Raw genomic sequence first — 14351 nt, 5'->3', positions numbered from 1 at the left:
ACTTTCGTAAGGATGTCGGTCTTTAATTCTCGTCAGTGTTTGAAATTTGAAAAACTGAAATTTAAAAAAATGAAAATTAAAGAGAAATAGGGAAACTAAAGAGATTTTCATATGCTAACAGGGAAATTTCTGCTGATATCTGGTAACACTGTTCGGAATGCATCCTATATTTACGCAGAACCATACGAAATTCGTCTCGAGTACGAGCACACCTGGGTTTCTTTCACCATGTGAAAATTGATCTGTCGGTTTGTCGTCTACAATTTGTTAACCATTGTTTCTTCTCTGTTCGAGTCTCTTTGATTTTGCTGACCTCGATCGAGAGTGAGTGTCTTCGTTAAAACATTTCACATTGGTCTAACGCTCGCACAGGAGAGATTGTTCTAAAATTTGTACGTGCTTCAAAGTAAGTAATGCAACGAGCGGAAAACATCATCGGCTATGAGAGAGTTGGCAGATTTGTCGCACACACTTCGCCGATTCCCTCGAGTTACATTTAATGGCTTCGGCCATCGTCGTGGTTACGCATCGCGCGCGATCTTAACCTCCGAACTAGTCATTCTAGCTTTATATTATATATGTCCCTTGTTCTAATCCTCTGATCTTGCATGTTGCAGATACTTGACAACAACACTAGACATAGACTATTTTTCGTTATTTATTACGTTATTTATCTTACTCTTTAACGATTCCAAAGTTAAAATGTTACAGCGTAATTCGTAATAATGTTAAGCACATGTTTTCTTGCGCTTCAGCTTACATTTTTGCAGATTTACAGCAATAGATTCATATTGAATGTAAGAACTCGAGTTTGCCTGTTTTTTACAAATATTCATTGAATATTGAAATCTCAAGGATTTGCATTTTCTTACAAACCTTTTTTAAAACATTTTGAAATTTTGTCCCGTAATTAATTATTGTTCTTGGAAAATTCTTCAACATAAAAGAAATAAGGTCATAAATAAACTACATTTATCTATAATATTTTCAGAAGGGTATTGTATGAGTCAAAAAATAGAAAAACCGATACTATCAGGTCAACGCATAAAGACCAGAAAAAGAGGTAAAAATCAATTATTATTTATTATGTAAAATTTAAAAAAAAATTTTCAAAATCTTATACTCACAAAAGCTGTTTGATAAAATTTGTAGATGAAAGAGAAAAATATGACCCAACTGGATTTCGAGATGCAGTTTTGCTTGGTTTGGAGAAAGCTGGTAACGACTTAGAAGCAATTTCTAAATTTTTGGATGCAGCTGGTTCTAAATTGGACTATCGTCGATATGGAGAGGCTCTGTTTGATATCATGATAGCTGGAGGCCTTTTAGTTCCTGGTGGTTCCATTGCTCAAGATGGTGACAAACCAGTTAAAACTAGTGCATGTGTTTTTGAACAGCCAGAGGACATGGAGTCTATGCGAAATTTTGAACAGGTAAAAATGAAATATAACGAGTATTTTATTTTATTGAGTTTTTATCATTGTTTTAAATAAAATCAAATAACTTGATATTTCGGGACATTGTCTTATTTTTCACACGTTTCGAAATTTCGGTAATTTAACATTTTGGAACATTGTCTTATTTTTTAGATTTTGTTACATTTGTTTTCGGGACATTGCCATATCCACCAAAATAAAAATTTTTTTTTGAAAGTCAAGAGATCCCAGGTTCGAACCTTAGCTGAAGTAATATTTTTCGCAGTATAGTTCATTACATAAATTTAATTTAGGGGGGATAAACTAGTGTCTCAGATTGAATGTACTGAAAATCCAAACATTTTGGCACATAATTACATTTGTGATAAATTAATACATGAATGTTCGAATGTTGCGGCGCGCGATCATATCTTAATTATTTCGATTCAACAAAGAATATATGTATCATATTATTTGAAATTATTTGAATCTAAAATTTTTGACCATGGTGTTCCCTATCATATGTTTTCATTCACATATCATTTGTTAATTTTAAAATAAAATTAAAAAAAAATTTTTAAATAAAAAATAAATATTGTTTGAATAAACAGGTCTTTATCAAGCTCATGCGACGTTACAAATATCTGGAGAAAATGTTTGAGGAAGAAATGAAGAAAGTATTAGTTTTCATGAAAGGATTTTCACCTAAAGAAAGAATCAAGTTAGCCAGAATGACAGCACTATGGATCTCGAATGGTTCTGTACCACCTACGGTACTCTCAGTCCTGATAAATGAACATCTTGTTAAGGACAATTTGGCATTAGACTTTCTATTGGAAGTCTTTGTTACTTGGAAACAGGAGAAGGGTTTATCTAGTTTAATGACAGCTTTGAAGAAAGGTGGTATTGAGGGAAGGTAAAGCTATAATATATTATTATATACAATTTAAAGAAATTCTCTCAATATTCTAATCAATTCGTATACTCACTATCTTGTTTATGTGATTCCATTTGTATATTTTGTAGGTTGATGGAGTTTGTACCACCGAATAAACGAACAGAAGAACACTTCCGGTCTGTATTCGAAGCAGTAGGCTTGGCGGATATTGTCAAATTACACAAGGCTCAAGCCAGTCAAGAAGCTAAGCGGGATTTGCAACAACTTCTCTTGGATGATTTAGCAGAAAATAGACCGATGAAAGACATTACATTAGATCTCAAAGAAATGGCACAAAGGAGTGGCATTCCTGAACATGAAGTGATTGGATTGGTAATTATTTTTTTTTCTCTTATACATTTTATTAAGACACATAAAAGTACTTTTATCATTCATTGTTTATAGATTTGGGTTGTCGTAATGGGCCAAGCTGAATGGAACAAGAAAGAAGAGTTAGTCGCTGAACAAGCATTGAAACATTTAAAAGTTTATACTCCACTGTTCGGTGCTTTTACAACCACTGCCAGATCTGAGCTTGCACTCATTCTCAAAGTCCAGGAATTCTGTTATGAAAACATGAATTTTATGAAAGTCTTCCAAAAAATTGTTTTACTCTTTTATAAAAGTATGTGTGTGTATATATATATATGTGTGTGTGTGTGTGTGTGTGTGTGTGTGTGTGTGTGTGTGTGTGTGTGTGTGCGTGCGTGCGTGCGTGCGTGCGTGCGTGTGTGTGTGTGATAATTACAAACACTAAGATTTTATATATTATATAATAATACACATATTATAAATTTGTATATATAATATATAATTATATATTATAATATATAATATAATTAGATATTGCAGTAAATAATTTTGTTATGAAGAATTAAATGTTTGATTTTTAGCGGAAGTTGTATCGGAAGATGTAATATTAAAGTGGTACAAAGAAGGGCATTCCGTGAAGGGAAAAATGCTCTTTCTAGACCAAATGAAAAAATTTGTGGAGTGGTTACAGAATGCTGAAGAGGAATCTGAATCAGGAGAAGAAGAGGATTAGATATTCAAGTAACTTTTTACAAAAGTTTATACAAAATGAATATAAAATTTATATTTATATACCTTATAACTATAATTTATGGAATTATAAAAGTAAAATAAAAGAGATAAAAAAAGGACAAAAAATATAGTGACTAACGGGCAATTGAGAGCAATAATCAACGCAATGATTCATAATAATTAATGAGTGTATTGTTCTAGATGTTATACACAAATAGACATCGCGTACATAGGACGTCGCTGATGATAACGAAGTCGAAATCCGATTCTTCTCATTTATATGTAATGTCTAGAACAATATATTTGTTAATAATTACGCATGAACAATTGTGTTGATTATTGCTCTCAATTGCCCGTTAATCATATATTTTATAGCCATGATATTTTATGATTTTTACAGTATTGTTTTTCTCTACAGGAAAACGCATCATTGCCACTGACAAGAAATAATAGTCCTAAAATTTCAAGATAGATCAAGAACAATATCAATCAGAAAAGACATACGAATTCTTGAAAAACAAAATATAAATAAGATATAAATAAAAGTCAATGTTAGGAACTCCATAATGAATTAAGTATTCAAAAGAATAGAAAATTTTTAAATTATCAATAAGGACATTAACATCCAATCAGTGTGGAGGAACTGTAAATTTGCAACATCTTTGAATTGTATTACTTTAAGAAAAAATATTTTGTGTTACATTTTTATAACTCCGCTACAAAATATATACAGAATAACAAAGAAATTATAACAAAAAAATCTTTATTCCTGTGTACGTACAATTTTCGGATCCCTGTCTTTGTATAATAATATTGTATTAGTTTATAGAAAATATACTGACAGGTGGTGTTTAATATTTTGAGTTTTGGTGACAATTCCTTATAATACTTTCTTATAATAGAATGAACAAATGTCAGGAAAAAAATTGCATGGTAACATTCTAATATTATTGAAAGATAAAAATGCTTTTTAAGGACTTAATCTAGAAAAGAAATGTGTTCAACTTACGATCACAATATTCATTCATAAGTAATACAGTTGCGATATTTATACTTTATTCAGCTTTTTCTTTTACATTTAATTTTTGTTTATATTTGTAAGTTCTCATATCTGCGATTGGTTGCTTTTTAATAAGTGTTTTACCCTTCATCAGAGGCATCAACTCATTTGGTATAGTGATACGATGATGTCTCGTTTGATATGTTTCGCACAATGCGATTAACATGCGAGGTATCGCGCACGCAGTTCCATTTAGTGTATGCACGTGAGCTATATTTCCATCTTTTGTCCTATATTTAATATTGAGGCGCCTTGACTGATAATCCGTGCAATTACTACAACTGGATAACTCACCATACAATTTTCTTCCAGGCATCCAACCTTCCATATCACATTTTCTAAAACAAAAAGAATTACATTTGTGAAAAATATAAATGTACTGAGTGTCCCGTTTTAAATAACTATCTCAAATATCTCTTAAATTCATTTGAGAAAAAAATGTTTCAGATGAAAATTTTCGAGTAAGATATAATTGATTTGATCTTAAGTGATGTCAAAATCAAGATAAAGACACTTTGAATTATTTAAATAGAACCTCATTTTTCATTACATATTTTTGTAGCTTATCTCGAGAGCTTTTTGAAGCTTTATAATAAAATAAAAAATCTTTCCATTAAGTATTTTTCGCACACGCATGCGTGTGCGCGCGCGCGCGCGTGTGTGTGTATGTGTGTGTGTGTGGATGGATGGATAGGTATTCATGCAATGCATGTCACACACTACATATGCACACACGTATGTACATCACATACATATATACATATATACATATGAATGAAAAATGAGTAATTCCATTAAAAAAATTCAAAGTGACCTTATCCTGATCTTGTCATTTAAAATGGAATACCTTGTATATAGATGTAGGAATATAATTATCCATAATGCATTACCTATAAGCTGATGAACCTAAATCAAGTGATGGCATATCCATTATTTGAAAGTGCAATCCTAAGGAAGAGAACAATCCCTCCTGTATATTTTGAAGATCTTGAAACACTTCCTCAGATTGATTTGGTTTGGAGCAAACAAACATTTCCACTTTAGTAAATTGATGAACTCTGCCCAAACATATTAAGTTGAAAAATAAAATCAATTAAAAAAATTTAAAGTTTATCTTTATGTGTTAATCTTAATAACAAGTAATCTCTTGCCTATAGATTCCTCTTTCATCTAGAGAACCTGAACCCTCTGCACGATAGCATCGACTGACAGCAGCCAATTTCATTGGTAGTGTGTCATAGGAAATTATAGTGTTCATCAATTTGCTAGCTAATGACATTTCTGCAGTTCCAGATAAACTATAATTGTCATCATAATGAGAATCTAAATTGTATACCAAAGTCCGATTATTATTCACTATTAAACCACATCTCTCGATTATTTCAGTAAGGATGATGTCAGGTACTGACAATAATTTAAATCCATGCTTCATCAATCTTCTAAGTGTATACTGAATTAATGCTTCTTCCAATTCTGCTAAATCTCCTAAAAGTATATAGCTTCTTTGTCCGGTAACAGGACCGAGTGTATGGGTTCTTATTGCTTTTAAATTAGTGGCAAGTTCAGCAAATTCTTGTGGCTCAAAGTCAAATTGTGGTTTTCTACCACATTTCTTTAACAATTTTGGTTCATCTCCGTACTCAATTACTGCAGGATGTGTACAATTTGGTATTTTGCTTAATTCTTGCAAAAGCAATTCTCGCTTCTCGGCATTGCCAGAATATTCGAGAACTTTATCAATATCTCCAATACCTTTTCGACTTTTAATATTACTGAAAATAATGTCACGGTTTGCAGAATTGCATACAAAATCTATATCATATTCTGGTTCTGGCACAAATAATCTCGTGTTGATTATATTTTTCTTTGGTGTTGTGGGCTATTACAAATATTATTATTATTATTATTATTATTATTATTATTACATAAAAATAATACTTTATATAAATTATGAATATTACATAATTTACTACTATGTAATAATGTACAAAAAAATTGCAAATAATAATACGTACTAATGTATGTAACAAGAAATGCCGTGACCTACAAAACTGCTTGAAATTTTGTTGAAGATTAATTCTCATTTTATATTTAAAGATAAATATATCAGTTTATATCATTTCAATAATGTGTGTTAAAAATGGGAATAATTAGCTAGAGCGATTAAAAAATCAATAATAAAATTAGACTTATTCGACGCGTTTTTGCATGAAACGAAAGAATCTGGCGGAAATAAGCGTCGTCGCTCTGCTCCGAAAATCAAGATATCAAGTGTTAACGATTATTGAGGTTAAGAAATTTCTCGGCAAAATACGCTTCAGGTACTTTTTTATGCTGACGCTCGACGCTCATTTTCAGCGTCAAAATAGATCACGTGATCAAAATTGACGTTTGATATTCAACAGTTTCTATCACATGACTTACTTTAACGCTGAAAATGAATTTGTCGCTGAATATGAGCGACGAGCGCTTCATGAATACTTATCTTAATGCATCATTTATTCTTGTTTAACATTCGGTGAATAATAAGGATAAATGATGCATCATGCATGAAACGGAACGCAGTCTAAAAATTTAGACCAAACAGATATAAGGGGTACATTCAATATTACAATCGCTCACTGCGCTGAGCACTCAGTGAGATCATAGCAGGTCGTAGTATTGAACGCACCTAATAAACAAATCATGGCGGACGCTGCTGCACGTCAGTTACAATACGAGTATAAAGCGGTTTGTATTTCTCATTTTTAATTGTTTATTTTTTAATGATGACATAATAGTTGTTTTTAATTATTTTATTATGCTAACTTTTTTATAATACGCAACTTTTAATGTGCAACTTACATGATATTTATGACGTTACATTTACGATGTGTTGTATCTGCGATGCGATTTTGTTACATTGCGTTAATATTTACAGAATTCCAATCTCGTTTTACAAGCTGATGTCCGATTGATAGAAAGACGCAGCCGAGATGAAGCTACCGGTGAGGTTATGTCTCTCGTGGGAAAATTGGATGGTACTCGTATGGGTGATAGAGCCCAGCGTACCAAACCTGGAAAAGCAGAGGAGAGAAAAGTCAAGTAGGTTTATTGTAAATCAGTAATTGGATTTGAACACACAACTTTCATTTTGATGGAACTGTCTTCTTTATGTTGCTCTCTTGGTAAAGATTTTTTTCAGAATTTTTCATGTAGCTTTTCAGAGTTTTTATGTAAATTTAAAAATTTTTCAGAATATTTGAATAATTTTGTAACTTCAACAAATTTTTAAATTTTTTTATACAAATTAGAACACTTCAGAAATATCAGAAGTCTACATCTTTTCTAGAATTCTATATGTGAATACTGAAATATTTTAAGATTTTTCATTTTAAAGTTTTTGATAAAATCTTACAATCTGAATAAGTTCAAGATATTTTTTTTCAGAAATTATATGAAAAACCTTATTTATAATATCTATATATATGGAAAATTTTAAGAAAAAGTGTTAACTTTCTCAATAGAAAAGTGTTTTAATTTGTACAAAAATTCTGAGAAAAATTTTCATTTGTGTCATATTTTGATAACAAACCATTCAATGTATCGGTTATTTGTTACAACCATGACATAACATCAAAAAATAAAATTTTCCAGGAAATAACTCTTTAAATCACTAAAATTGTAATATTAATTTTGAAATGTAATTTCAGTGTTGTAACTAATTGTAGAGGGAGAAAAATATGTTTTTTTTATATTAGTTGCTTTCCACTTACATCTCAGATAATTCTCACTTGTGACATCTCTCACTTGTGACATAACTCAGTTGAATGCACATTCTTTTTGCATTCTAAATATAAATAAAGATTCTAAGAATAAATGAGATTTAACTGAGTTTTTGCTTATAATCTGCACAAGATCGAGACAGTATGCTTCAGTGAGTCTCATAACTCACTTTAAAAGTGAGATTATGAACCTGTATTGTCATGATAACTTTTTGATAATGATAACCAAAGGAAATAACATCGTTAATGAGTATGAAATACTCAGTTCACTTCAGACTCAGTTTCACTTGTGTGTAGATGGAAAGCAACTATTATGTTTTTTTCTGATAATTATACAGTTTAACTCCATCACTTCAAAAATCAATGAAATTAGGCTTATTCGGCTTATTTGGCGATGCGTTTTTGCATAAAATGAAAGACTCTCGCAGAAATGTCGTTCGTAGTCCTATGAACCGTAATACTTATTAATTGTTAAAGTTGACGACTATTCGTATTAGGAGTCTGTCACATCAATGACATAGAAGGACATGACAACATGTAAGTGAAGTTAGAATAAGTATTTTCTGCTTCAAAAAATTATATGAATTCTCTGCTTTAAAAACAAATTTTCTACTCTACAAACAAAAAATATATAGAAAATAATGTGTTTTTAAAGCAGAAAATTGTATTTTTAAAGCTGAGAATTTGTGTAACTCTCTATTCTCTCGATGTGACAGATTTCCTAATCTGAATAGTCTTCAACTTTAAATGTTAAGGCACATAAAAAAACTTAAGACGTAAGTGTTGTAAATAATTGGTTAACATAAATTTATGTTAGAGTAAGATTTTAGCAAAATCATTTTATTATAACGAACTGTTAAACATTAGAAGCAAAAAGCAATTAAAAGGGAATAAACAAAAGAACATATCTTAGCAACTAAACAAAAGAAAACATTGACGTTGCGCGCTATTCATGCTTCATGTATCACATGCATGCTCCTTCTCACACAATCATGATATCTGCACGAACTCACTAGATTATTAACACTCCTCCTTAATCTAGTAAGTAAAAATAATATTTTATTGATTGTACCCAATTTCTAAATCTTGTAAGACAAAAAAGATGTTTGGCGTTATTTAAGGATTTCGTAAAAATGTTTGTTATCAGTAGATTCATATTTAAATATTATTTATTTATTTTCAATAGTTTCTCTGATAAAATGATATTAACATCTATGTGTTTAGTTTTATTGTGAAAGACTGGATTAGATGCTAACATTTGAGCGCTTTGATTATCATTAAAAATTAAATAAAAATTATTGTATAAGCTTATTATAATTGTTAATTCACTTGACAAGTCTTTTAAGTGAATTGTCTTTTTTGTTGACTCAAAGATAGCTAACATATTCCGCTTCTGTACTAGAAAATGCTACCGTGCGCTGTTTGCGAACTTCTGAAGATGTGGGTCCATTTGACATAAAGACATAAGACATAAAGATGAAACCACTGTAAGATTTTCGATCATTAGAATCATTCACCAAATCTGCAAAGCCTGTAATATGCATATAGTCGTTCTTTTACATGTACAATGTATACATAAATAATAATCAATGGTATTTTTTAAATACTTAAAAATTCTTTTTGCTGCTTTCTAGCGCTGATCAGTATGAGAAACATTGAACTGACTTAAATAACTAGTTAGATAAGCAATATCAGATCTCGAATTTATAACTAAATTAAAACTCCTATTGATTGCTGATAAGGCACATCAGTATTTGCTTTGTCAGTAAAATTTAGTTTTGCATTTACTTCCATAGGAGTTTAGACTAATTTCGCTTCTGACGTAGTAAATTTTAACTAAATATAACTAAAATATAATCTTTCTGATTCACACTTATTTCATTTTGATTTCTTTCAATATTTAATAGGCATCTTTTGACCTAATCCCAAATCTTTGATTTTAAAATTTCTCATCAATTGTTCTTTCAATCTTTTTTATCTTTTCTAGCTATTAGAAAAAAATACGAAAATCATCAACATACAACGCAATAATTATGAGAAATTTGTCTATAGCTTGAAAAATATACATGTTTCAAACTTGGATTTCTGAAAACCAAGTTTAAATAGTACTTTTTGGTACCTTTTTTTATTCCATATTCTAGAAGTTGTCTGTTTTAAGCCATATCGTTTTATTTAACAAACATACCTTATCTTTGTTATCTTGATCTATAAAATCTTTGAATTGAAACATGTATATGTTTTTCGATAGCTCACCGTTTAGAAAGGCCGTGTTCACATCTAAATGATCTATGTCTAAACATACTTCAGCAGAAAAGGCAATTAACAATCTTATACTCGAATAAACTCTTACTACAGGTGAAAAAGTTTCGAAATAATCAATGCCAAATTTTTGTATAAAGCCTTCCGCCATGAGTCGAGCCTTATATCTGACAATCTCACCAGCAGAATTTCTTTTGGTGCGAAACACCGATTTATTTTTTACTTTCTTGTTCTTCAGAGAATCTATCAATAACCAAACTTTGTTGTTTGTCATTGACTTGAGCTCCTCTTTCATTGCCTGTTTTCATTGGAAAGAAGAACATGCAGAGGATTTTTTTAATGCTGGCCCAAATACTGATTCAGAAACTGAAGAAATTTTCGAAGAAATTTTGAGTTTTGAGAGTGTGAATATACTCCAAACAATCGAACATTTTTAAATGACTTAAATAAATGATTTAACTTTCTTGCCGGTCCAAAGTTCTTCAGGCGTTTTTCCTATAACTGCTTTATGAGGAGAATGATTTTTAAGGTAGACTGCAATGTTCATAGCTTCAGCCCACATCTTTTGAGCCATACTCGCATCTTGCATCATGTAGCGAGCTTTTTCGATAATTGTCCGATTTGTTTGCTCCGCTACACATTTTGCTCCGATGCATAAGCTGATGCTTGATATTTTTAAACTTCAGATAAAAAGTAAATTCTTTATGTTTTCTCGTTCATTGTCAGTACGTAAAGTCTTTATTGTTCGATCAGATTCATTTTCTACCATGTATTCTAAGAATGAGGAATATATTTCATTTTTGGAGATAAGAAAAAATACATAAATTTTTCTAGAAAAATCATCAATGAATGTAAGAATATTTTTTACCGCATGAATATTCTGGTATGGGGCCACACAAATCTGAGTGGACAATTTCTAATAATTTAGTAGCTCTTTTAGCAATCAAATTTTTGAAAGGTTTTCTAGTTTGTTTACCTTTCAACATATTGCTTTTCTTATTATCAAAAGATATTCCAATAGCTAAACCTTACTTTAACAATTTCATATTTTCACGATTAAGGTGCCCCAGTCTTTTTTATCAGAGAGTTTCTTATCATCTGTCTGCATTACAAGATTTGCGATCTTTGGGAAGTATCTAAACGATACAAACCGTTGTAATGCTGTGACGATAATTTTTCCGGAGACTGAGCAATCTTCCGAGTCATAGACCTGGCAATCTGTTGAATTGAAAACTACAATATGATCGTTTTTTATCATTTTATTTATAGAAAGAAGATTAATTTTTAAGTCAGGAATATAAACCACATTGAAAATTCTTTTTGTAGCATCTTTTGTAGAGACAATTACACTTCCAATACCATGCGCATTAAGTGTCTGAGCACTTGCAACTGCTCCTTTTTTGTTCAGTCTTGAACCCAATTTTTTCTTATTTGATATATAGTTGCACCAGAGTCTATGAATCAGTAGCTAAGTTTTTAGAATGCGACAAGTGACAACTTAGCTACTGATTTAAAACTTTATCATCCTTTGAATTATTTTCGTCTGAGTTATGCTCTTATTGTATTTATTATAATTACTATAATTATTAAGAGAACACTCAAATTTATAACCTTTATAACCTTCTTTGTTACATCTGTAACAAACTACTTTCTTCTTATTAAACATTTTATTTTTAATATGCTTTCAATTATTTAAAAATATTTTAAGAAACACAGGATTTTGATATATATAATAATGCTTTAGTCGATTGATCGATAATAATTTGAACAAACGTTTCTATCTCCGTTTGAGATTCTTTTCAATGTGAGATTAAATAAACCAATAAATTGAGATCAATGTTTTCCTTAGTATGTGAACGCAATGACAATATATTTATATGTGCAGAATCAGAGCTGAATGCATCATGTTTCAACGTCATTAAGCTTCTTGGTTTACTAGATGAACAAATTTTATGTCAAAAAGAAAGAGCTAAAGTCGTTAGACACATTAGAGATGTTGTTCGATCGTGTGTTACAAGACATATGTGTCATCTGACAATGTCTGTTACGAAATCATATCGCGAAGGCATGGAAAGAAAATATTGAAGAGAGGAAAACATTAATTTTTGTTAAACATATCGAAATAAGCCGAGTCTAAAAGTTCCGTGTCAGTTTGCAAATTCAAGTTATTTTTTTGTTTGCGTATAAAAATCATTTCCGAAATAAGTTGTTTGTTTAAAATTTTTTCTTCGTCTAAAATTTTTGTGTTATTCCAATTGAATTCGAGAATATTCCAGTCTATGCTCCGTGATTACTGAAGAACTGGAAAGGATAATACGGGCAGTAGGAGAAGATGTACAAATAATATATCTATAAAGTACTATATAGTGTGAAATTTCTTTATTCATTAAAACGTGCTTATATGTTTCGACTCACTTTTGAGTCGTCCTCAGAGACAACATAAACAATTAACATAAATAAATTGTAAATAAAAATTATTCTGTAATGGTGAGCTTACTATCTATCTCTTTTAGTGAATAAAGAAATTTCACACTTCGTAAATATATTATTTGCGCGACGTCTTCTGCTTGACTCCTACTGCTCGTATCCTTTCTTTGATTTATAAGGAGTCTTGATTAATTTAATTTGTTATATTTATTACGGATTTATTATACGCAGGCTGTAAATATGCATCCACCTCAATATTCTTTTTTTTTTTTCAATTTATATTTTCCGTTTTTGGACCGGAAACAATTAGATTACTAAAATCATGGATTAAGTATTTGTTTAACTAAAAATCTTTTATACACTAGATTCATAAGGTACTGTATCGCAAACAATATTATCCCACCTTGCATCGGTTATATAGATTTAAATTGAAATTTTTTGGGAACAGTTAAAAAATTTGAATATATTAGACATCAACGTGTTGCGAATATCTTGAAGTTAGAATTGAATGATACTTATAAAAAAATAGATTCCACTTGGGTACAGCTTTTTCGATTTGTACGTGTTATTTCCTGTTACTTTCCTATTCATATTTGCATCGCCTTTTTTGATAAACAAGGGAAATCTTCCTTTTCTTTTTGTGCGAAAAGAGTAGTATTGATTCGAAATGTTGCTGACTGTTGTCGAAACGGAGGGAAGAATTATTAAATAATAATATTAACAGACCTACTCGTTATTATCAGTGTCCACTATTGACGTTGATCATGGACAGGGATGGAATGTTGGAGGATAGTGTTAGTGTTAGATTGTTGTTGTATCCTAACGTACAGAATCCAAATGTTGAGACAGTTAGAGAAATACAGATTGATCCTCTACCCTTTCTTCCCTGATTCCTTCTCCTTCATTTACTTCACAAAGGAATAACTGGTTCGTATCTATTAACTGTTTCCATATCTTCTAATATACAGAACTTTTTACAATTGGGAAATAACTTTGCCTTATCTGTGAACAATAGATTGGATTTAATAGTCGATCTTATTAAGTGTATTGAAAGTAATATTTACAAATTGCATATTGATGAGTGGATCTCAATCTCGAACCACTCATTTCCTAAATAACTTAGCGTCTTGTTCTCTACATTGTACAGATAGGAGTCACAGCTAACGAAAGACACTAGAATTTTTTTAAGGGATATGAAAGATAGGATTATTTTTACTCGTGCGGATAAGGGGTATGTGACGATAGAATTGGATAGACAGGTGTATATTTCCAGGATAAATGAGATGCATCAGGATATGAATATTTATGAGGTATGACTTGAAAGGGATCTGACAAAGAGATAACGAGTTTACGCGCTTTATTAGTTAATTGGAACGAAAAAAAGTATATAGCTAATTCTACATATAAAAGTTTATTATTAGGTGTACAATTTTGCTTCCGCCGTT

The 14351-nt window shown here is 30.6% G+C and overlaps 3 protein-coding genes across 3 annotated transcripts in view; 2 read left to right on the top strand and 1 right to left on the bottom strand.

Moving 5' to 3' along the window:
- The first annotated feature begins 1002 nt into the window (after window positions 1–1002).
- On the top strand, window positions 1003–4251 carry LOC105620775 (protein krasavietz). Its single transcript, XM_012202264.1, has 7 exons — window positions 1003–1063; window positions 1153–1433; window positions 2027–2331; window positions 2442–2685; window positions 2758–2977; window positions 3246–3405; window positions 3815–4251. Exons 1-6 carry the CDS (start codon window positions 1003–1005, stop codon window positions 3395–3397), a joined length of 1263 nt encoding a protein of 420 aa, XP_012057654.1. The 3' UTR covers window positions 3398–3405; window positions 3815–4251.
- Window positions 4252–4451: 200 nt separating this feature from the next.
- On the bottom strand, window positions 4452–6540 carry LOC105620773 (serine--tRNA ligase, mitochondrial). Its single transcript, XM_012202263.1, has 4 exons — window positions 6472–6540; window positions 5608–6335; window positions 5347–5514; window positions 4452–4794 (listed from the first exon to the last, which is right to left on the bottom strand). Exons 1-4 carry the CDS (start codon window positions 6538–6540, stop codon window positions 4452–4454), a joined length of 1308 nt encoding a protein of 435 aa, XP_012057653.1.
- Window positions 6541–7141: 601 nt separating this feature from the next.
- Window positions 7142–14351, top strand: part of LOC105620772 (putative U5 small nuclear ribonucleoprotein 200 kDa helicase) — a 53214-nt gene continuing 46004 nt past the window's right edge. The window contains 2 exon segments of the mRNA XM_012202262.1: window positions 7142–7186; window positions 7377–7540. Coding sequence (XP_012057652.1) covers window positions 7142–7186; window positions 7377–7540 — 209 coding nt within the window.

This window comes from Atta cephalotes (assembly GCF_000143395.1).
Source record: "Atta cephalotes unplaced genomic scaffold scaffold00029, whole genome shotgun sequence".
NCBI lineage: Eukaryota > Metazoa > Arthropoda > Insecta > Hymenoptera > Formicidae > Atta > Atta cephalotes.
This window is presented reverse-complemented; position numbering and strand designations above follow the sequence as displayed.